Below are 23613 nucleotides of genomic sequence, written 5' to 3'. Positions count from 1 at the left end.
GGTGGGGGGGGCTGTGCGGGGCGGCGGCGGGGGTGCTGGGCGGGGAGTCCGAGAACCTGGGTTCGAATCCTGGCCCTGTCCGTCACTACTCCTGTGACCTTGGGTAGCTCCCCTTCCCTCTCTGGGCCTCAGTTTCCCTTTTCTCCTGGCCGCCGGAGAGCAGCCTCTAGCCACCTCGGCGTCCCCCGCAGGGACCCCGTGTTTGCAGCTCCCGGGCCAGCACCCAGTAGGTGCCGAATGCATGCACGCTCGCTGGGAGGGGGGTCTGGGGACGACGGAGACCCCGAAAGTGGCTCCTCCCCCCATCCCCAGCACCGATACTTTCTCCTCCCACCCCGGGGCAGCAGGGCCTGGGGCAGAGACTCGAATCTGGAGCCTTGGGCGGGCTGGCCAGCCCTGGGGCGAATCCTTCCCGCTTTCTTGGCCTTAGTGCCCTTGGGTGAAGGGAGAGATTTGGTCTAGATCCCTTGAGGCTCCCCGGGGATGGGTCCTGGGGTGGGGAAGGAGCATGGGACCAGGGGCCTGGGGGAATCACCGGGCCAGCTTCCCGGCTCCTGGCCTCGAAGAAGGCTCCCTAGGAGGGAGCGGGACTGGCCCAGGGTCCCCCAGGTAGCAGGGCCAGGGTTTAACGGCTGGAAGGGGTGGCAGACATCCCGGAGCACTAAGGGTGCTCTCCCCTCCTTTTACAGATGAGAAAACTGAGGCTCAGAGAGGGAAAAGGACTTGCCGAAGACCCAAATGAGACCCAAACTCACATCTCCTGACTGGTATCCTGGCTTCCTTCTTTCCAGGCAACCAAAAAACATTCCTTGAGAAATTCATCCTACAGAGTTAACTTCCTTCTGGCTTCTGTTACTGTTAAGCAGTGTGCACCAGCTCACAAGTAACTTAGTTGCTGAGAGGAAATGTTCTTCCAAGCCCTGCTGCCCCGGGTTTCTCCTCCCTTCCTTTGAGATAATACAGAGGTGCCATGTGCCCTTGGCCAAACAATCGATTATTTTAAAAAGAGTAGAGTTAGATGGTTCATGCTCCTGTGCAGGCAGAGAAACTCCAGTGATGGGGGGGGGGGGTGTTCCCCATCATAGAACAGGACCATTCTACTCAGAATTGGGATTCCTGCATTGACCATTTGAGGCCAGTGATGAGAGAACTGGCAACTCAAAGCCAAATTTAGTAAGATGAAGGCTAAATAGAAAGTCTTACACTTGAGTATTTTTTTAAAAATCAACAAATGGAAGAAGCATGGCTAGTTGTCATTTCCTGTGAAAAATGCCTGGAGGCCAGAGAAGATTCCAGCCTCAGCCAATAGCATTACTTGGTGGTGCAATCTTAGGTCAGAGGAGCAGAGTGTCCAGGCTCTGCACTGGTCAGACGGCCAACATCTGGAGGATTGGGTTCAGACCTATATACTACCTTTTAAGAGGGAAGTTATTAGTAAGCTAGGATGTCTTTAGAGTAGTTGGGGGGTGGGGGTGGAGGGAGCAGCCCAGGATCCTGAGGGGAATGGTTTAAGGAACCCAGAGAAGAGAAAGCTGTGGGGATGAACTTTGGAGGCCTGGCAGGTGAGAGAGGTGTTTGTCTTGACCTGAGGGAATTGAATTAGGAGGATGGAGAAGCTGCAACTTTCCTCACAAATAGAGCTTTTCAGTTCAAAAGAGAGTGGGCTTTCTTTTGGATACTGAGCCCCCATCCGGGAAGGGCTTCACATCAAGACTGGGCACCTGATTGTCAGGGATGGTGTCAGGAGGCCATATTTCTCAGACAACGGTAGAAGACAATGAGGTTCTTTTTAAGCCTGAGATTCTGCGGTTCCTCAGGAATGTTTCTTGCTTGCTTAGGGATCTCGTGGGTCGAGTGTCTTTCATTAGGAAGTGTTTGCCATTAGTGTCTCTGTTCTTCCCTTATTCTCTATTTAAGTTTTATCCAACTTCAGCCCTTCATCTTCCCTTTTCCCCAGCCCACATTTCTCCTATGTGTTTTTTTTTTTTTAAATCCTTGTCTTCCATCTTAGAATCGATACTATGTATTGATTCCAAAGCAGAAGAGCAGTGAGGGCTAGGCAGTTGGAGTTAAGTGGCTTGCCCAGTCATACAGCCAGGAAATTTCTGAGGTCATGTTGAACCTGAGGCCTCTTATCTCTGGGCCTGGCTCTATCCACCAAGCTACCTATATATACCCCCCTCTTATGTACACTTATAGAGCTTACTGTCTATCTGACAACTCAGCATGTGTAGTACCTTATGTTTTCAGATGTCAGTCAGCCACCATTTAGTAAGTATTTCCTATGCATCAGGTAGTATGCTCTTAAGTCCTAGGGATATCAAGAAAGCCAAAAAGAGGCCCTGCCCTCTGAGTGCTCACATTTTAATTGGGCAGATCACATGGAAACCACTAGTCGGGGGACAAGACATGTGCAGGGTAAATGGAAGGTGAGCTCTGAGAAAGCCGTAGGCGGTCAGATTCTTGAAGGCCAGGATAGCTTGTTGACCTGTCTGCCACCTTTATCATGTGGTAGCAAATGCTCAGTAAATGGTGAGTAGTTGTTGGTCGCTTATCCAAGGGAGTTAGAACTTGAGTTAATGACCTTTTCTGATAATAATTCATGTTGTTAAGGGCTGTGTAACCTGGAGCATAGCTTGAGCATTTCTAGTATTATTCACATCTGTTAGCCAAATTACTACCTTTAGCTATAAGGCAACAGAGCCAGAGAGGATTCCAGAGATCCCATTTGAAGATGTTGACTCAGAATGTCTCCTTCCATCCTTGTCCTGAGGCCAATCTCCTCATCAGTGCTGCCTTGTTCCCGTATCATTAGAAGTGTTTGATCCCTATGCATCAAGCTGAGGGGGAGGCAGTGCCAGACTGGAACTCTGGCATTCTGTGCCTGGGCCGTGTTACACACTCTCGCCCCATTACTGAATTTGGGTGGTGTTTCCCATGTCTAAGGCAGTGAGTCAGAGGAGTCTCTTGGTTCTTTTGCTCGAGAAAGAGACAGTTCACTTGCAAGAGGAACATTGTCTCATCTTTTCTTTCAGCTTGAAAGACGATGACAGCGGGGACCATGACCAGAATGAAGAGAACAACGCACAGAAAGACAGTGAGAAGGAAAGAAATGAGCGTGACCGAAGTCAGAGCAGCAGCAAGAGGAAGGTGTGTTGGGAGCTGCATCCCCAGACGAGGAATCAGCAGGCTTGGCCTTGGGGAGCTGGCAAGATCACTTTATTGCAAAGGTTCCAGAGCATCTCAAGGACCCTCTCTTCCAGATCACCCTCCTTTTTGTAACCTCTGGAGGCATCCCTCTGCTTTAGATACCTGTTGTGTTGGATAGAGATGATTTTGTCTCAAAGAGAAGGGATTCCTTGGAGTTAGTGTTATAACTTGAAACAGTTATCACATAGTCCCACAAGATGGTGAATAACAGCCTGCACTCTCCTATTCTCAGGTTTATGACTTGAATTGTCCAAAGCAGATAGTTTTTAATGATCATTACAGGTGAATTTGGACATTTAGGGCACTTTTCTAAAAGGCACTTTTTCTTTGGGGGCAGGGGAGGATTAGGATTAAATGGTTAAGTGCTGAGGAGTGCCACCAAAAAATCTCTTTCTGGAATGGTGAGCTTTGCCAAGAGATAAGTGGATTGCTTTGTTCCACAGGCTGTTGTCCCTGGGCCCGCAGAACACCCATTGCAGTACAACTACACTTTCTGGTACTCCCGGAGGACACCCGGCCGGCCGACCAGCTCACAGAGCTATGAACAGAATATTAAGCAGATTGGCACATTCGCCTCCGTGAGTCTTCTGTGGTTGCAGTGGGTAGAAGTAGCTCCTTGGCATGTCTTTGTAGTGCCATGTTTGTACCCACATATCCATGAATGTCACAACCGGTCCTTTGTCTGGCTTGGCAGACTTACAGTCCAGCTGATCCTTTGGGTTTGCCATCTTTAGTTGCTATTGGACAGCTGTGTCACACATCCATTTCATCAGCTATGTAGTTTGCAAGATTCCTTGGATGAAGAAGAATTTCCGTATATATTTAAAACATTGATTCATATAAATCCAGCTATGGATTTGAGGTCCAAAGTGGTTTTCCTTAAACTTTTAATTTTGCGTATTTTTATTGAACACTGTGTGCTGGACACAGATGTAGAAAAAATAGTCCTTGTTCCAATTCTTACAAACTAATGAGATTTGGTTAGTATTAAGCAATAATATTTTGTGAAAGAGAGGCCTTCTTTTGCTCTGCATTCCTCTAAAACAGGAGTCGGCAACCTTTTTGGCCATGAGAGCCATAAACGCCACATTTTTTAAAATGTAATTTCGTGAGCCGTACAGTGCTCACAGTGCGGCTCCTGTAACAGCGCCTGAAAAAAAATGGACTTTATGGCTCCTACAGAAAGAGCCATATGTTGCCGACCCCTGCTCTAAAACCAAAGATGGTGGCAGAGGCTTCTTAGAGCAGAAACTCTTCGCTGCTTGGGTCCTTTCTTTTTGGTCCCTTCTATGGGATTGGGCATAGACAAAGACCAAAAAGACAGGTCAGAATCTCTTTCACAAGAGATGGTGTGAACAACTTATTTTCTCTTTAGAGTAGCCTATCCCAATCCTCAGAGAGTGGTTGGCCCCAAACACAGCTAAAAGAACAACTCTTTCACTTGTTCTTTTGTGGACAGGTGGACCCTTTGAGGAAATGCCCTGTCCAAACTGGGTATTTCCTTGGAGTATTTGGGTGAGTCTCTACTGCTTGGGGCGATTGAAGGCTAGCAGGGAAGATTCCATCCTCTCCTTCCAACCCCAAGGCTGAGGCCAGGCTGTTTATTTTGCAGAATGGGAAAATAAAATTGTGCAAAGAGACAATTGATGCCAGTGTAGTTCCCTGTCTCTTAGGATTAGAGGCACTTAAAGGTCTGTTCAGAGCTTTCCCCACAACCCTCACACGAATCAGATAGTTCAGATATCTTGTCCCCATTTTCCAGTTGAGAGGTTGAGTGACAGTGACTTGTCCTGGGTCATACTGAGTCTGATTAAAGTCCTGCATCTGTGCTGACTTCCCAGGCTGGCCTGCTGCCACACTCAGAAGGGCACCATCTTCTTTTTGTTTGATTAGCAATGGCCTTGGGAGTAGGTAGAAACGGGGGCTGCTAGACTTGGAGATTCAAATCAAATCCCCTCTACTCTGGGACCTGGGCCGTTCAGTCCTTGAATCATCAGTGTCACTGTCATTGCTGGGATTATTACCTCCAGAACCTTCAGAGACAGGGTCTTAAGTAGAAGGAGCCACTCTTGTAATGAGGTCAATAAAATAGGTACATGACCTATTTCAGTGTGGCCTAGAGGAAAGTGCTTTGTAAACCTTAAAGCCCCAGAGAGATGGTGTCAGCATAGAAGGGCAGCATGTGTACATGCCCCCGGGTGCTTGTTTAAAGGAGATTGACTTAAGGCTGAGTGTGGGGATCTGTCGCTGCAGGAAGGTCCAGGCCTGCTGCGTTAAGGGGTCATCAAGGAGCGTGTGTGCGCATGTGTTTATGCATGTTTGTCCCACTCCCATCCTCCAGGATCTCATGTCCTTTCCTTCACAGATCTTGGTGGGATCTCCCTCCCCTTTGGAGAATCAGACAGGTTATAAATCACACGTAGGATTGGTACTGTGGAGACCCCAGGTCTGGACAAAGTATGTCAGTAAGAATAGCAAGTTACTGTTAAATCTATGCCAGAGGTATGGAGTGTGAGGAGGAGGATGTGGAATTTGATAGATGGGCCTTTGTGGTGGCCTCCTGAGCCTTGGCACTGCTGCTTGCTTTACTCAGATGACATTATTCATCTGTCCCTCTTGCCTGCCAAGTAAAGCAGGAACTCTTCCTGGCATTCCAGACTCTCCGGGTTGTCTGTTAAGTCTTCTCCCTTTAACGCCTGGCCATAGCTTTGACTAAGAGTGTTCTCCATACCTGGTTCAGTATTCTCCCTCCTTGTGACCATGCTTCAGGCATGCTGTCTCCAGTGCTCCCAGTGGGGCCTTCCCCCATTTTCTCTTGGAGACCCAGCAGAGCCTGAGCCCCATTGGCCTCCTGGAACCCTCTCTGGGTTTTGTTACCTTGGCTGGCTCTGCCTCCTGTCCCTATTTATCTTCCTCAGGGTTCTCATGCTGCATGGCCTCCATCTCTCCTTTATATGCCTCATGTCCTCTCCCATATCAGCTTCCAGAGCAGGACTATAGTGATTTTGGTTGTTTGGGGTTTTTTTTGTTTTGTTGTTTTTTGGCATCCCCAGAGCCTTGAACCTGGTAGGCACTGAATAGTCACCATATTTATTCTGTTCCCTTTGTAGCCTTAGAAATTTTCATGTCAAACTGCAGACTTCAACACTCCAGAGTCACCACGAGGGGGCACATGCTGTAGCCAGTCAGGGGTAATTCATTTAATTCAGCATCTACTTATCCCCACCAACTATGTCATTAGGGCATGGAGCACCTCATGGGCATGGGGGCTGTGAGTGTATGGCACAGGCCCTGACCTCAGGGACATTAGTCTCTTGGAGACAAAACTTTGACCCATAGAATGTTTAAAGAACAGCGCGTGCTAGACAGTATACACAGGGATAAGCTGACTTCGGTCTAACCAAGCCAGGTTAGATTGGTGCCTGGTTCAGCAAGTCCTATAAGGGTAGGAAGCATAGGGTATGTGCCTGTAGGCATCTTTTTTAAGGTTGGTATTGTTGTGGCAGCCACAATAAAATGACTTCATTTAGAAATAACTTCAATTACCATGAGACAGTGACTTTTTTTTTAACCCTCACTTTCCATCTTAGAATCAGTACCAAGTATTAGTTCTAAAGCAGAAAAGCAGTAAGGACTAGGTATTTGGGATTGAGTGACTTGCCCAAGATCACATAGCTAGGAAGTATCTGATCCAGATTTGAACCCAGGTCCTCCCATCTCCAGACTTGGCTCTTAGTTCACTGACCCAACCAGTCACCCCTATGCATTCCCTTTAAAGTAATTATTTAGGGTTATTGGTCACATTTGAGGCCTACTAGTCCATCCTCAAACCCTCTTATGAGCTTTGTTAGTGTTTCCTTGACTGATTTTCTTTTTTCTAGTGTGTCTGCAAAAAATAAAGTAGGGCTTATCCTAGTGGCCTTCCCTACCTTTGGATTGTCCCACATGCTGCTTATCATGCTTTTCCTTGGACTAAGAATGTAGCTAACACCCACTCTGCAGAAGCCTTGACCTCTGTGAAACTTTAAAGCCTAATGGGAGAGATGATATTGAGAGATCTAGGTAAGCCCAAACAGAACAGTGGTAGGTAGACACGGCAGCTCAGCAGATACAGGCATGATGGGATTGTTTCAGTGACTGGAACTGAGGCTTCATGGAGGAGGTGAGTCTGCCCCTGCCTGAGGAGGATTTTTGAAATAAGGGAGAGAAAGTAGCTTGCCAGAAAAATTAGGAGATGCATGTGCATATAGTCTACCTAGTAAACAGAATGGGTCACTTGTAAGGTATGAATAGAAAGCTGCCTTACAGCTTTTGTGCTTGGCAGGGGACCTCATCATTAACATGGTGGCAACTGGGTGTCTTCACAGGTGGAGCAGTTCTGGAGGTTTTATAGCCACATGGTACGTCCCGGCGACCTGACAGGCCATAGTGACTTCCATCTCTTCAAAGAGGGAATCAAACCCATGTGGGAGGTGAGTGAATTCTCTGATCTTGGGGGTTAGCATTAACTTGCCTGGGAAGATCTATGGCAGCATTGAGTGGAGTCTGAGTTTTTCAAAAACCTTGTCTTAAAATGGTAAATAGGAACTGGTGTTCTCTGAGAACCAGGGCCCAGTGAATACTTAAGGAGGATGCCTGTTGAGGTAAGGAGTTATGTCTGTGGCTTGTTGCCATTGATTGGTAGGTATGAGGTTTCCTAAGGCACGTGCAAAAGAAAAGCAGACTCAAGTCCCATAGCTCAGAAACAGAGTGGATGAGCTTGGCTTTCTCTTCCCCACATGGAGGAACCCCTTCTCCCCGACCCTCTACCATCATCGATTGCAGACTTCCCAGCTGTTGCTAGGAATGCCAGTTGTCAGCATCTCCACTTGGATAAGATCAGGTTCTCAGTTGGAGCTGGGAGGCAGGATGCATGGTAGATGGTGGCAGCCTGTGCCCTGACCTGCTTCCTGATCTTCACTGGGTCACCGGCCTTCAGGTTTGGGGCTCCTAGGAAATGATTGTTTTCTCTTGAAATCTTGGCTTCATTTTGTCACTGCAGGAAAGAACAGTATTTGTTAAAAGATTGCTTCCTTATACTTTCTGTATCATGGTTTGTCCTGTAGAGCCCAGTCCCTGTATTTTTACCTTTTCCTTCTACAAATTGAGTGCTGAGAAGATGACGACACTTTCTCAAGCAGCTTGGGCTCTACTTAGTCTTGGATATGAAGAAAAGAAAGCTTTGAAGACGTTTTTTAAATATTTCTGCCCTCCTTTTTATAGGATGATGCCAATAAAAATGGTGGTAAATGGATTATTCGGCTCCGTAAGGGTTTAGCTTCCCGGTGCTGGGAGAATCTGATACTTGCCATGTTGGGGGAACAGTTCATGGTGGGCGAGGAGATCTGTGGGGCAGTCGTCTCTGTCCGTTTCCAGGTAAGTCACCTTTGGGCTGGCCCTGCCTGGCTTGTTGCATTCACTGCCTTTGGTTTCTAGGCTGTCTCCTCCTTGCTTTGATCACGTGTCCTGATCTTCTTACAGGAGGACATTATTTCAATATGGAACAAGACTGCCAGCGACCAAGCAACCACAGCCCGTATCCGGGACACGCTACGTCGAGTGCTTAACCTACCTCCCAACACCATAATGGAATACAAAACACACACCGACAGCATCAAGTACGTGTTGTGGGGGGGCCGGGTATGTCCCTGAGCTCAGCAGAAATGGGTCCACAGATTGGCAGCCATATGCCCACATGAGCATGACTGTGCAGGAGGTTGTCCTATGGAGAAGGGCCAGGCCAGTCTTAGATACTAGTGCTTTGGGCAACTTCTGAAAGCTCTGTTGGACACCCACTTGTACAAAACGTGGGCTGTGTAAAAGAGATCTTTTCTTTAAAACCATTTTGTATTAACCTAGACTGATTTTTATATAGACTGCCTTGTCTTTCGGTCTCCCTAATCTATTTCCTCAAAAGAAAGACAAGGGTCTCTCTGCTTTTTCTTGCTGCTGTTGGAGGTAATAGATCCTTATCCTCACCCTCCCTGCAATTTGAACCCCTTAGCTTCAGTCTATTTTCCTAACCCTGGGAATTTGACTTCCTCTTGGGTTGATGTCATTTCCTTTTGTGTTGAGCTGAGAGTGCCAAGGACCCCAAGCAGGTGGTTCCTGTGGGTATAACCTGAATGGGAAAACAAGAGGCAAATGTGGAAATGAAGCCATGATGGCAGCTCACTGGGAATCTTAGGAAATGGAGCCATTTACACTAGAACATCTCACTGACTAGGGTTGCCTTTTCAGAGACAGGGTATCAGTAATTTAAAAAAGGCCAATCAAGGCCATTAGGAAGGAGAGCTGGCCATGAGCCACCCTTTGACCGTGACTTTACTGTATGCCTTTAGGTCTCTGCCCGTCTGTGCTTCAGTTCCCCCATCTGTAAAATGGGGATAATAATACTTAACCTACCTCACAGGGTTGTTGTGAGGCCGCATTAATGTCTGTAAATTGATCTGAGTTCCTCCAACGGAGGGTGCTCTGGCAATGCCAAGTATTATTATTATTATCATCATCATCATCATCATGTTACTCTCCTTATTAAAGACCAGTCATGAGCCCACAGTTGTTTACAGCAGTCCAACCATTTGGGAAGCTGCTTCCCTGTGCACTGACAGAGAATGCTGTGTGTGTGGAGTTGGGTTAGGTCAGCGGAGCCGGTGGGCCCCTTGGCATTGGCATTGGTGAGCCCTGACCCTAACACCTCAGGCAGCCGGGATCACGCCCCGCACCTTGACAGCAGGTTGGGAGCCTTTTTTCCTTAGATAGAGCCTGATGCTGTATCTGCCACTGTGTGTCATATGTGCTTCTGTGCATTTCAGTGGCCCGCTTTTTATGGACAACCCAGGGACCCAAGCAGCTAGTTGGCCGTTAGCCAGAGAATCACCAGTTAGCCATGACCCCAGTTACGTGTCTTAGTCTTTCTAAGTGAGCATTGCTTTTCTCTAGGCTGGTTTTTCTTACTCTTTGTTTTTAGAATATTATTTTCTTCCTCTGGCCAGACTGTGTGTAGACCCACACCTGTATTCATTTGGGTACTACTACCTGTTCTGTTTAGAGAAAGATTTTTATGGAGAGAGGCATTCCATCAACTCTTCTCACCCCCTCTGCCTCTCTGTGCTGTCCCAGGGCCCTGAGGCAGTCCTGCCTATATATTATAAGAGACTGTAGAGAAATCCTCGGAGAGCGAGCCTATTGGTAGGGTGTCTCAGACTTCTAGAGAAAGTGACCTGGTACACTCCCTCACTTCAGGGACAGAAGCCTGCCTCCACATGTCCCTGCCCTGTAATCCTGGGAACCCAGAAAGTCCACCTTGGGACCCAGATGCCACTCTCCCTCTCCTTCCCCTCCCAATATGCCAACCTTTTGCACTTCCATTAGAATGCCAGGCAGGCTGGGCCCCCAAAGGCTCCTTTTTCATAACCTCTGGAAGACGCGGTTGAATGTGCCATGACCCTGTCCCTTACTGGATGGCACCGTCGTCGAAGCTGGCATCATCGGAGTCTCTTGTTCTGTTGGCGTGCCACCTGGAAGACGCTTCTGTCCCCGGACAACAGGAGTTGGAAGAGCATCTTCTGTTTTCAGTACAGGCTGACCCAGCCACGGTGACAGCCGAGATCACTCAATAAATGGTGCGAAACTAGTTTGTCTCATGATCTTGCTCTTTCTGGTGCCTCAAAGAAGGGCCTGTCCGACTCTCCCCAGGCTAGGAGATAGCCTTGGCTTCTCCTTTGTAATGCTATCCCAGAGAACGATGCAGTGTCCTGGAAGGAATGCCCAAGAGGAGGACCTGACAGAATGAGGGCACCCACCCCATGATGCCCTCAGCCAGGCCCTATTCTCTGTTGCTCATTGTGATTTAGGTCCCATCGAGCCACACTGAAGCCTCGGGTGGTGAATGTGACATTAGACCCAGAGAGGGGGAGCCTTCATGCCTTGTCTTGCTAACCTTCTCAGCTTGCCTTTACTTCAGATGACTCTCTTGCTTGGAGGTAGGGGAGTGCTAGCCTGCTTCTGTCTGTGTGCACTTTTGTGTCTATCATGTCCTGGCTTTGCAAGCAGGATTTTCCTTTGTGGCAAAGACCTTTGAGCTGGTGTAGCTGGAACCCTCTGCTCTGCCTCCTTGCCCAGTCCAGCTCTTCTTTGTCTCTACTAAGTCCGGGAGGGCTGAGAAGGACCCCCTTGATTGAGCCCCTGGATTTTGGGAGTAGACTGCAGCTTCCATCTTCATCCCTTGTGAATCGACTCCATGGGAGGGAGACCACAGAAGTGGATCCTGGCTTCCACTCCAGCTTCTAGATGGCTTGTTGCTTTCATTTGTTTGCTGCCATTTTTCTTTCAGAGACAAGCAAACTTCTCTAGCCTAGAGAAAGAACTTTAGGAAGTTTTCTTCTACAGTTGCTTAGCATTTTCTCTACTAAGCTCTGGTGTCATCTCAAAGCATCCACATGGGCATTTTGCAGGCACTGTGTTGCCTGTCAGTGAACGCATTAAAGCCTTCTATACTGTGCCACCAAGTGAGTTTGGCCATAATTGTTACCTTCCCAAAGTGGTCATTGCAGTTTTGACTGTGCCAGCCCACCAGGCTGGTGGTCAGTGTTCACCCGGGAGGGGGGGCGGGGTTCCAAAGGAATACTTGTTGTACCCAGGCCTCTGTTCCCCTGAAGCATTTGTCAGTTGTGTTCAGTCTCAGTTTCAGGAGCTACCCCCAAAGGCCCAAGCTCTGTTTATGGGATTTATCAGAGAATTGGAATCTTTTCTCTTGCTCTCTATAACCTTCTCCCTTGGCCCCCAAGGATTATGGAGAATATATTGCTTAAGTACTGTGTTCTGACTTGTGTTTTATGAGCTTTGTGATTGACTAATGGAATAAGATGTGGTTAAAAGGTGCCAGATTTGGGGGTTTCTTGGCCCCAATTGAAGGAATGTTAGAATTTGCTTCTGCCTTGCTTTGTCCCTTCTGTTTCTTGGACCGATAGGCTTTGTTCAAGAAGGAACAGTAGCTGCTAGTCCAGGTGAATTCTATGGAAAAGGAAAAAGAGACTATCTGCTGTCTGGAAAGGACCTGGGTGCTGGGGCTGCCAGAAGCAGAGAAAGGAGACTTGCAGGGGGGATGAGTTGGTTTAGAAGATTTTTCAGTCATTCCCCCTTTCTTCACTTTGCTGTATTTGCCCTCTTTTTCATGTTCTTAACTATTGTTTAATCTTTTATCCTTCCAGCCTTTTCTTCTCCTTTCTTCATGCTCCAAACCATTTGTGGCCCTTTTCTTCCTTCTTCCTTGATCCCATCACCCAGCTAAATTGTGGTCATCAGCAATGAGCAGTTGGCCTCGGTGCTCGGGGTAGTGAGTGCTGAATCAGTTTACCTGATGGAATATAATCTGATGCATCTCAGATTAAGCCTGGGTAGAAAAAAAGTTACCCTTTACAGCTACCCTGCTTTATTTCTAGCAGTTGATTGAGTACAGGTAGAACAGGCTTGTGAAGCTACACTCGGGAGGCTTAATAAGTTGAGTCTAGTGCTCAGTGCAAGTCACTCCCTTTAATGTTCAGGTCTTTATCTGGCATTTTGTGTCTATTTTTCAGCCCTTGCAAACATCAAGGGAAAAACCATCCCCTTCCATTTGAAGGAGAATTGTGGTAAGCCAGTCAAAGAGGCACTGTCAGAAGCAGAAAACTTGGCCTTCACAGCTCAGATCTAGGGGGCAGACCTGAGGGGCAGGTCACAAGGCTCAAATCCAGACAGCAACTTTGACAATGAATTCTATACAGGGAAGAGGGTGACCCAAGGCTGATCTGCATAGGGATCTAGTGGAATGGGTGCTCTCTGTGCCCTGTTGACTTTAGTGACTATAACCTGGCATTTCTGGGTTGCTTTTCTTTTTTATCCCACTTGTAGATGGACTGACTCCAGTTTTGTGTTTCATGACAGACTCCTTAATCCTTACCCATCCTGGATAAAGATCTTCCCCTCAGAGCAGTTCTCTATACTAGTCCTGCCATAGGTACCCAATGGATCGATGCTAACTGTTAGCCCAGGATCCAATTCAGGACATTTCCCCCAACTTTTAACAGTGCTGTTAAGGAGGAAGAAAGGTGAATCTTGAATGAGAGCCTGACTAAAGCACCAATGAGAGTACCCAACAGGAGAGATCAGGGTTTGGGCATGTATTCCAAGGACAGTAGCTGGCTTTTTTGTTTTGTTTTTAATTTTCCTTTATAATAAACATAAAGAGCCACTTAGAGAGCAACACGGAAGATTTTGGGTAGATATGAGAGATGGGTGAGGCTAAGGGAGCCACAGGAGAAATTCCTGTTTGTTTAGATAGGATGGCTTAAGTGTTGTCTTTAAGTTGGGGAGAGAGAGGTAAAAAGTGATTTCTTTTGACCTTGGGATTTGCTGGTAAGAAGTTGTAGGCCCTAGAATAAATTCTTAGCAATTTATAGTAGGATTTAAACCTAAGAAAAAGTCCATTCTCTGAACTATCAGATTTATTTTAAAATTCCCATTTTTCCACCTTTAAAAATCTTAATAATGTGGGTGGCAATAAGCCAGCACATTGGATTTTGCTCCTGCTGTTTCTTTAGCCGAATGGTTCAGGTTGCCCTAGCTTGAAGAAGTCATTCATGATATAGCACACATTCCTTCTTTGCTATCTGCTGTAATGGAACCACGAAGCCTTGCTTGGCTGAGGTAACCAAGTTTGTAAGAGAAGAAAATGGCTTAGACGGCTTCCTCCCATTGATCTTTCTGCCCAGTTACTTGGTGGGAATCTGAAGAAGTCTTGGGTCATCTCCAACTTCACCCACCCACACTTTTGGAAGGGCGTGTTGCTCTGACTTCGACATAAATGAGGCTTTTGATCAAGAATATTGCTTGTCTGCCAAAAGAATATCAATAGTTGGGTGTCGGCATCAACTCTCCTCAATTAAAAAATAACAATGAATCATCAGAGTGGCAGGACAAGGAGAGGTATTGAATGGCAGTAGTATGTAATCTCTAGGAACAGTATCTTTGCTCTTTGGGTTTTAGCTAGAGACTAGACCAGTAATGGAATTTGACAAGTCTGGGTTCAGGGACCCTGTTTGATTTGTACACATTTTCTTGAGAAATCCTCTCTTGATTTGAACAGGCATTTTCCAGGGAAACTTGGCACACATTCTCCCCTTAATGGGGCTGGAACCGAGTTGAGGGCAAAAAGCCAGGAAATTTGCTTTGAAGATAAAGCCTGGGCATGAAATAAGGCAGTGCTTTGGTGTTGGAGAGGAACACATTCCCCTCCTTTCATGAATTTAGTGGATGTTTATCGAATGGCTTCCATGTTTGAGGCATTGTGCTAGGTGATGTGTAGGGTACAGGCAGTCACTGCCCTTGATGAACTCCCCATCCTTTCATCCTGCCACTGCTTCTTTCACTGGGTGTTGTCCAAAAGCCATTAGGATCAGGTTATGCCTCAAAACTAACGAGCTTTGTCTTCAGATAGCTCTGAATTGCTGGGGTTGTCTGTGTGGGATAAATGGCAAGGCCTTTTATTACAGTGGAGGAGACCACAGTCGAGTCCGTGAGGGCCTGAGCATAGGTGGGTCAGCAGAACTCCAAAGGGATAACAAGTCTTAGAATGCCAGTGCCCTTATTCCTTCTTCCAGTTAGATGAGGCTTCGGGGTTATCTATCCTCGCCATTAGGCTAAAAGGTACTCCTCTGCCACCCATTTCAGTGCATTCAGGGCAATATTCGACATTTTTTTATTGTTGCCCTTTATAAGATTAGAGTAATTGTTGCCAAACTACCCAGAGCTGGGACTCAGTGTTCATTAAATCTGAAGAGAGCTGAACTTCAGCCCTCCTGGCCACCATTGGCTCTCCTCCTACATCGTGTCAGTCAGTCACTAAACATTGATTAAGTTCCCCCTGTGTTCTAGACACTGGACCAAGCTACAGCTTTGTAGAATTCTCATTAAGGTCCAGGGGCAAACATCCAGACCATGGGGAGGATCGGACTGACCAACTGGAACAAATTGGGGGGTGACCTAATTTCTCTGTGGAAGGTGCTACTAAGATGAGATGGAAATGAATTTTGTCCCCTCTGGTCTTTCCAGGCCCCGAAGAATTCCTTCCATTGGGCTCTGAGAATGTCTGAAGGGGATGTGGGCTACCTCAGGTTGTTGGGTCACTGTGACTGTGTTTTGTTGTTGTTGTTGTTGTTGTTGTTGTTGTTGAAAGCCTTTGATCTGAACCATGCTATTATTTTTTTTGTCTCTGGCATGCCAGGGCCTGGGAGGAGTTTCATGGCCTGGTGAACAGCAGCGGCCGCTGATCGGACGCTTCCCCTCTCTGTCTCTCACACCCAGGGTAGGGCCTCCTCTATCTTCTCTGTGACTTTGTGACATACCTCTCCCTGCTGCACTTCTCCCTGAAGAGAGATGCCCCATGCCTTGCCCTGCTCTGAGGTCTGCTCAGTTGATTACTTTTTTTGCTCATTAACAAATACCAACAAGAAACATACTTTAGATGTCATTATTCTTGTTCTGCTCTTATGTTTTTTACCCTATACATTTTGACAAGCGCCCTCTGGTTTGAAGGGCAGTACCATACTTCTTTCTGTGGGGCAGGTGAGAGGTACGTCTCCCATATGCTTGTGTTGTGTAGTAGGTATTGTTTTGTAGCCAGAACAGTCACTTCTGGGATGTGAAAGTACAAATTCCTGGTGTTTCTGGGGCAGGGACTTGGGAAATAGATTTGGGGGGAATGAACTGGACCTATAGCTCCGATGGCTATAACTGAGAAAACTCCTTGCTTGTCAAGAGGAGGACTGGCCAGGAGAAGAGTCAACCCCTTCTTGCTGATAGTAGTCACCTTGGAGGGGTTTTTGTAAATACAAGAACACAGTTGCAAAGACCAAACCTCCTGTTCTGGGTGGAAGTGGGCACTGAGGCAGTCCAGAGGTGCAAAGAGTAGCACAGGCCTCAAGTTGAACAATGGGTGCCTTCCATCCCCTGGAATGAAAAGAGATGCCTCCGATTGGAATAGAGAATGCCAGCTGCAGCAGATCACTGGTACCCAGGAGGTTGCTTGGGAGAGCACCCTCGGAGCCCCCCATAACTTCCCCTTGCCCTCCGTCTCACCCGAGAGCTGAGAACGTGTCGTTTTGCCTGTTACACACTTTTTCCTGAGATGATGAGTGTGTGTCCTGATGAAGCAGGTGGCTTTTTCTATCCAGGCTGCCCGCTGCAAAAGCAAGAACATGGAGGGGAAGCTGGGGAGCCCAAGGCTCTCATTGGCTCCTCGTAGCCCCGGGGACTTAGATCCCAGACTTGGCAGTGCACTTCCCTCTGCATTCTTTACATTCCGGTAAAGCCTACTTCTCTGTTTCCTCACTATTGGTGCCTCACGGTGTGAGTGATGATAATGCTCACTCATTCCGGGTTCATTGGTTGGGCCCCCTTGCTTTTGGGTTCTCAGTGCCCTTCTCCTTCCTCGGTCTCTTAGTAGTTTTCTAAAGAAATCCTCTTTGATGGCGGAAAAGACAACTGTTCCTCCTTACTTGCTGTAGCAGTCAGTTTCTAACCTTTGCATCTGCAGACATTCCACTGTCTGCTTTGCATTTTGAATGTGATTTTCGCATATTTGCTTTTGGCCTCAGCACAGATGCTGTGCCTTTAACCACGGCTCCAGCAGGACACCACCAGCCTTAGGGAGAGGGCTCAGATGACTCGGATTACATGACTGGGATGGCACACCTGTTACAGGAATCCTTTCTTGGTCAGGAACAGTTGGCAGCTGTCGAGTGGGAACTTGGAGAGTGGAAATCTAAGCTCTGAGGCCTGTCGCTTCCTTGTCCCTAGAGAGGATCTGAGGTTGTTTTTTTTCAGGAAGAGAGGAAGAAACCAAAGCTGGACTATGATGGGAAGCGGATAGCTGAAGAACATTCCTCTGAAGACTGGGTCACACAGAACGACTTAGAATTAGCACTTCCCAGGGGACTCTTTAGAACCCAGAATCAGAGGTGGAGATTCATTAAGAGTTGCAGAGCTTTCAGGGTAGAGTCCCAAGGGCTCAGAGGGGAGCCAGGTCTAGATCCCAAGGTTTCATTCCCAGCTGTGTGATCAAAGCCAGTTTGTGAGTAGACAGGGGTCTGGTAGTAGAACTTTAAATCCCAGGACATTTGGAGCCAGTGCTGAGGACTAGAATAGCTCAAGGATGGGATGGTCTTCACAGTGACTTCTTTGGCCATCACTACGTTAAAGCTGTGTTTTTAGGGTAGGTATCTTATCATTCCCATCTCTAGGAGAGTCTGAAGGAGATTCTGCTTGTGTAGCCAAGCAACCCTTGTTCTCCTTAAGGGATCTGGGATGGTGGTGATGAGAACAGAAGCTATCATGTCTGTAGTATTAGTTTATCTCCTAGGATCCTCCCAATCAGCTCTGTGAGGTAAGTGGTCCAATTGTTATTCCCATTTTACAGATGAGAAAATGGAGACTTAGAAAAGTTATATGCTGACAGTCACATGAATAGTAAATAGTGAAGCTAGAAAACTAGAACCCAGATCTCTTGCTTCTCAAGTACTCCTAATGGTAGGGCATGGTCAGCAGGGCAGAAGGGAATCCAACTCCACCCTCCAACCCTCCCCCACTCCAACCACAAGCCCCGTGTCAGTAGGGATCATGAGGCAGATACCCTGTCAGGTGCCAGGTTTGGTTTTGAGCCACCCCTTTGCTTGCTGCTTTGCCAGGAAGGCCATGGAATGACCCCATTGCCTATTCAATCTGCTTCTGACCTTCAGCCATTGTCAGCAGCATGTGCCATTCCCCTCCATTTGTTCATTCACTCACTCATTCATTTGTTCAACAAACAGTTATTAAAAACCTTCTGCAAAGCCCTGTGCCAGGTGCTGGCGATACTAAGATGAAAATGAGTACCTGCCCCCAAGGAGTTTCTGTTCTGTTCTGTCCTGTCAGGGAATACACTATAGAAACCGAGATGTGAATTTGAAATGATTTGAAGAGGGAGAGAACCCCCTGAAATCTGGACATCAGAACAGGGAAAGAGTAGAGAGGACCAAAGCACAGTCAAATCTTATACTGTAGATCACTTGAACATGGCCCTCCTGAATCATGCTTATGGTCTTTTGTGATGATTTCATAGAAAAGCTACAGATGTGAATTTTTTTGCTCAAAAATACCCAACAAGCCAGTGAAACAATTGACTGCTCATCAGAGAACAGAATGGCTTTTCTGAAAAAGACCGAGTCAGGAAACAGACACATCCTTTTTTTATTTTGTTCTTTTAAATATAATTAAGGCACATGCTTTTTGACTTTTTATTTTTCCTGCTTAGGTAGAGGTTTCTTCAGTTTAATTTGATATTTATTTCTTTCCCGCCCAGTATGATCCTGCCTAAAACATTTTTGGCTCTACAGGTCCCATTCTACAAATGACATTCCTCGTGACTAAATAGACCTTGCAATGGTGGCAATTTAGTTTCTTTAACAATTTCTCTGTGGCTAAATATTGTATAAGGTCTTTGTATTTTATGTGTTAAGAAGGCTGAGGTCTTTGGTTTTCAATCTCTCTGCTCAACCCTTCACCGACTTTCCCTGAGAGACTTATCTACTTATTGGTGTGAGAGATCCTTAAACTCCCTCTCCCACAGCCCTGGAGATATCACACATTTCAAAGGAACTGGGCTTGGCACATCCTTTTCTGTCTTCTTCCCATCTACCTGTTTTGATTTAAAAAAAAAAAAAAAAAGGATTTGATTTTCATACCTTCAGAAAATCCAGCCCTCCTCTAACCCTTCCCATTCATCTCTTTTCACCTTTTCTCCTTTTCCATACTGAGCCCTGGCAGCAGTTGGACTCTTGGGTTAGAGGGCACCCGAGCAAGTTAGTGTGCTTTAATTAAGTCCTAGCAACAGCAGCAGTATCTTGGATGACATTCTAGGTATTTTTACTCTCCTAATTCCTCCTCATTGTGTTGAGTTCCAAAGGGTATCTGCATTGGTGTTGCAAGCACAGGCATCACCCACTGAGCATCCACCACTGGTTCCCGGAGAGCCCAGTAACTGTAGGTGAAACAGTGCTAGAGAGATAGGGCGGTCAGCATCCGGCAAATTGGCGGGCAGCTGAGTCACATGACTGCAGGGCATGGTACTAATGAGTTAATGATGCTAGTATAGGACAGCCTTAGTCAGGCACGAGCAGTTTGCTATTGGAAGTAACCTCTGCCAACAGAAACACACCCAGAAAGACTGCAGGCCGGTTACTGGACACTTTTCTTTGGTCCACCTATCTCTGTCTCTGCTTCTGTGATCAGATCTGTTCCACTCCATTTCTTAGCAGCTCCTCTTGGCATTTTCAGACACCTTTGTGTTCAGGAAGAGAAATCCATGAGAAGGCAAGCCTGTTTACCCCCCCCCCCCCCCAAAAGACAACTCGGAGGAGACACTCGGAAAACGAAGGGGGAGGATTTATTTCTGTTAGGGCCAATTCATCTTAGTTTCCAAAGCGGATGGGCCAGACTCCCTTTCTATAGTATTCTCTTCTTCATAAGCAACTGGGAGTTGTTGAACTGAGTTCTTTGGAGTGAAAAGGGGGGATGCTGGTCCCTGTATCTCTGGGTTAGTTTTAGCAGGGAGGTGCTAAGCAAAGGCCAGGGGTGGGTCACCGAGGGCCCCAAAGCTGATGGTCACAGCTTTCGCCCACTCTGTGTATGGATATATTTTAGATGACCTATGTATTAAATCCTCCATTCTCTCCCACTTTCTCTTTCAGGGACAATTCAAGTTTTCGAAATACAAAAATCACATTGTGAAAGTACCCAAGCTGGCAATAATCCTTTTCTGTATGTGTGTGTCTGTCTGTCTGAAACGGATGGGAGGCCTCCAGCAGCTCCCTCCGTCTGCTCACTGAAGGGACATCCCCGATCCATGGGCTCCCCTTTTGCACTCATCCTTGGAGGAAGGATTCCACTAGACGCCCTCCGGCATCGCTGACTTTAAAAAGCAGAAAGACAGAAAAGATGACTTTGTAATAGACAGACTTTTTTAAAAATGGGGTTCTGGGGAGAGTTGAACCTTTCATTTGCTGTGTGTGCCGTTGTCCACATGCCTTCTGGGCCCTCTCTTGCTCTCTTGTTACACTTCACAAAGGGTATTGTGAACACACGTATGTGCCAGAGCTGTTGACGGCGAGTTTATCAGTATTATGAATGTCTGTGCATCTGGGAAGAATTTCTGTTGGAGAGAGTCACCATGCTTATCTGTAAGTGCTCCTTTCTGGCGCTGCCTTTAAATTAATGGGACATTTTGGTTTTTTCTCCCCTATTCTCCCTCATCCTCACCTCTGTCCTCTAAACGTGTTGATGATATGTTGGTGATTGTCCAGGGCTCCATAGAGCCTCCTGCCAGCCTCTGGTCCTTCCCTCTCTCTTCCCAAGGATGCTTCCTTCTTCCTCAGCGTGGCTGCATACAGTACAGCCTTTAACATGGTGTCTGCTCCCATTTCACAGAGGCACAAGGCCCCTCTGCTCAGGAGCTAGGCCCCACCTTGAGCTCTGGGTGCCAGGCTTCTCTGGGCTAGGGCAGGAGACCCTGAGAGAACAGACTGGCTCTCCAGGGGCATGCTCTCCCCTTATTGAGCAGGAAGGGAGAGAGAGGGCTTTGGAAAGCTAGATCTGGCTGGATTTTAAGGTGTTTTTTGGGAAGATCCCAGAGCCTTGAAAATAGGACATCGGAGGTGCCCCACTGGCCTTTGTTGATGACTATCGCGCCTTTACTGCCTGTTTGCAGCTGGCCAGGAGAGCGCCTTTCCGGCGGTCCTCGGTGCTCGGTGCCCACTCTGGTAATACCTGCCAGTCTGTGTAATGCCCAGATGAAACCCTTGAAAAGCTACGGTCATCAGGTGTTAAGATGGACCGGGTCCTTGGTCTAAGAAGTTCGAGTGACCTCTCAACTCCAGAAGGACTGAATTAGGAAAAGTAGAATGAGTCCCCAAGGCCCAAATCAGTGCTCAGATTAGAACCGTGCAGCAGCCTTGAAGTTACACTGATTCACTTAGCTCTTGGGAGCAAAGATTAGCAGTGCCTTAAAACGAGGGCCTCTCGGGAAGCCTGGGCTGGGGGGAGATGGGGCAAGGTAGGGACCCGTAACCAACTGGTCTTGGAGGACACCTACAAGAGTGACAGGCATTTCCCTATTGGGCTTAGAATAGTTTCTTCCTCTCCAGCACCCCCAATCACCACTGGTTTGGGGATACTTTCCTTTTATTATTATTTTTTTATCATCCTAAAGTTTCATTAGAGCAAAAGAAATGAAATAGAGATTGAGTGTGCCTGTGTGTGTGTGTGAGTGTGCGTGTGTTGCGCATTTCCATTCTCGGCAAAATCAGGTGTGCCTAAGGAGATTTAGGAATGATTCAAACTCTAGAAGTGAGGAGCTTGACTCCCAGCCTCGAGCCAAACGAACATGACAGGCGAAGCCAGGAGCTGTGTCGTCTTTGAAGATCACAAGGTGAGCTTCCCCTTGAAACTTGTGTTCTTTCAAAGGGAAATAGCTTCGCTTTTGCCTGGGCATGTTGAGATTTGCCATGGAAATGCCAAAGAGGGCAAATACAGAGAGATCTGCTCTCTTTGGGGCATTCGCTTAGGTGTGTGTGGATGTATGTTCACCTACATATATGTGTACATGAATTTGGATCCTTTCAGGTCATGTATTTGTATTTTTATTTTTTTTTTGTCCATGTTCCTTTTAACTTTCATCTGCTGTTCAGACTCTTGAACCACTGATATTTTCCAGAGCTGCTCATGTATTTTCCCCTCATCCCCCCCTTCCCCACTTTTGCAGTATTTGAGGTTTTTCCTAACCATATATATAGAGACACAGTATTGACTAGAACAATTCATCACCCCTTTCAGAAAAGTGTTCCTTTGGCCTACCCATCCAACCACTTTTTCTTGGGAGTTCTGTACTCTTGACCCTCATCCAACCACTTGTTGCAAAACAGAGCTGAAGTATCTCTTTCACTGTAACCAGCTTCTATACATCCACTCCTGATGTGGTTATAGTTCTGGGAAATACAGGTCTGCCAGGGCCAGCCTCGTGAGCAGGGAGCCCTTTCAGCATCCCCCCTCCTGTCTTTCCTACCGGGAATGGGCAGCCAGGCTGCTCCGTTGTCCCTTTTGTGTTTTCTTTCTGAGGCACCCTTCCTCCCCCTTTTTGTACCCTTCACTTTATTTGGGTGTGTGATTCCTGTGAAACCAGAAACGGCAATCGTTTCTTACCCAGAGTAAAACATGGTTCATGTCGCTCCAAGAAAGGGCTTGCTGGCTGTTACTAGTGGAGAATTAGTAGAGGCCGTGGTAAGAGTGTCGCACCTTCAGAGCATTTGTCTGCTGCAATAATAAATGGAAAAAATGGGCAAGAACCAGGTTGTGGACTCTTTCATGTGGGAGGGGAAGTGGGAGTATGGATCATTTGTGGGGGCTGCCCTGTCCCTGTAGGGTAGGGATTTTCCTTTTAAACTGAACAAACTGATCCAGGGGAACACTCAGACCATTTGGAAGCATCTAGTATGAACTCGTTCCCCAAATAGCCAAGTTTACCTGCCAAAAGACGCAGGCCGCTTCGAATAGATAGTGCAGGTGGAGTGACGGGAAACCCCTGGCTTTCAGTTGCTGGTGGAATTCTGGCTCATATTTTGGGGCTCTTCACATGTACCTAAGTTGGTGTTGCTTCTCGTCCCCCCGCTTCCCATTTGGGGTGTGATGAGCTGTGATAGGGCCAGAAACTGGAGAAGGCGGGTTCTGGCAGGAAGTCAGTCATTCCCAAGGCTGAGAAGGAAGGAAATCCAGAGTGTGTTCTAATGAGGCAATGGTCTAAAGACATGGGTTGGAGAGGAACAGAAACAATAGCAGAAAGTGATGGTCCGAGCCGAGAAGAGAGGCATTCTTGAGTCATTTCCTTCCCGGCGATTCTAGATTAGAACAATATGATGATGCCCTGTGCAGTTGTCTGTAGTGCGCTCACTGCTGGATCTTGGTCAGGTTCTGTAGCAGTGAATACATTTTCTTGTTCTGATTGTGATCTGCAGAAAAGGTGCTGAAAAAGACAAGAGGGAGAAGGAATTCTCCCCTGATGAAGTGAGCTTTCTTCTTCAGGTCCCATTTCCTCAAGTTTACCATGGAAGCCTGGAAACTTTGCAGGTCTTATGCTTGAGTTTTCACTACCCATCAGCCTAGAATTGTTGGCTTCTGGCAATATACCTTCCTGTTCGGTACAAAACTTGTCTCCCAGGTCCAGTTCCATTTACCCTTCCCCGTTCCTCCTCCAGAGGAACAATTGTGAAGATCCCCTTTCCATAGATGAAACATCGAGAA

At 47.1% G+C, this 23613-nt stretch overlaps 1 protein-coding gene across 3 annotated transcripts; it reads left to right on the top strand.

Moving 5' to 3' along the window:
• Positions 1–689: 689 nt before the first annotated feature.
• EIF4E2 (eukaryotic translation initiation factor 4E family member 2) lies at positions 690–15557 on the top strand. 3 transcript variants are annotated; one of them, XM_044676523.1, is made up of 7 exons: positions 690–767; positions 3036–3150; positions 3654–3788; positions 7578–7682; positions 8473–8625; positions 8731–8867; positions 15512–15557. In XM_044676523.1, the coding sequence occupies exons 1-7, from the start codon at positions 739–741 to the stop codon at positions 15555–15557; spliced, it is 720 nt and encodes a 239-aa protein (XP_044532458.1). In that variant the 5' UTR covers positions 690–738. The 3 variants fall into 3 exon arrangements, with proteins under 3 accessions (XP_044532458.1, XP_044532457.1, XP_044532456.1); XM_044676522.1 differs by lacking the exon at positions 15512–15557 and adding an exon at positions 10624–10885; XM_044676521.1 differs by lacking the exon at positions 15512–15557 and adding an exon at positions 10624–10885 and having other exon boundaries at positions 739–791.
• Positions 15558–23613: the final 8056 nt, after the last annotated feature.

The sequence above is a fragment of the Gracilinanus agilis genome, chromosome 4 (assembly GCF_016433145.1).
Source record: "Gracilinanus agilis isolate LMUSP501 chromosome 4, AgileGrace, whole genome shotgun sequence".
NCBI lineage: Eukaryota > Metazoa > Chordata > Mammalia > Didelphimorphia > Didelphidae > Gracilinanus > Gracilinanus agilis.
The sequence above is the reverse complement of the archived record's forward strand: the minus strand, read 5'-3'. Positions and strand labels throughout refer to the sequence as shown.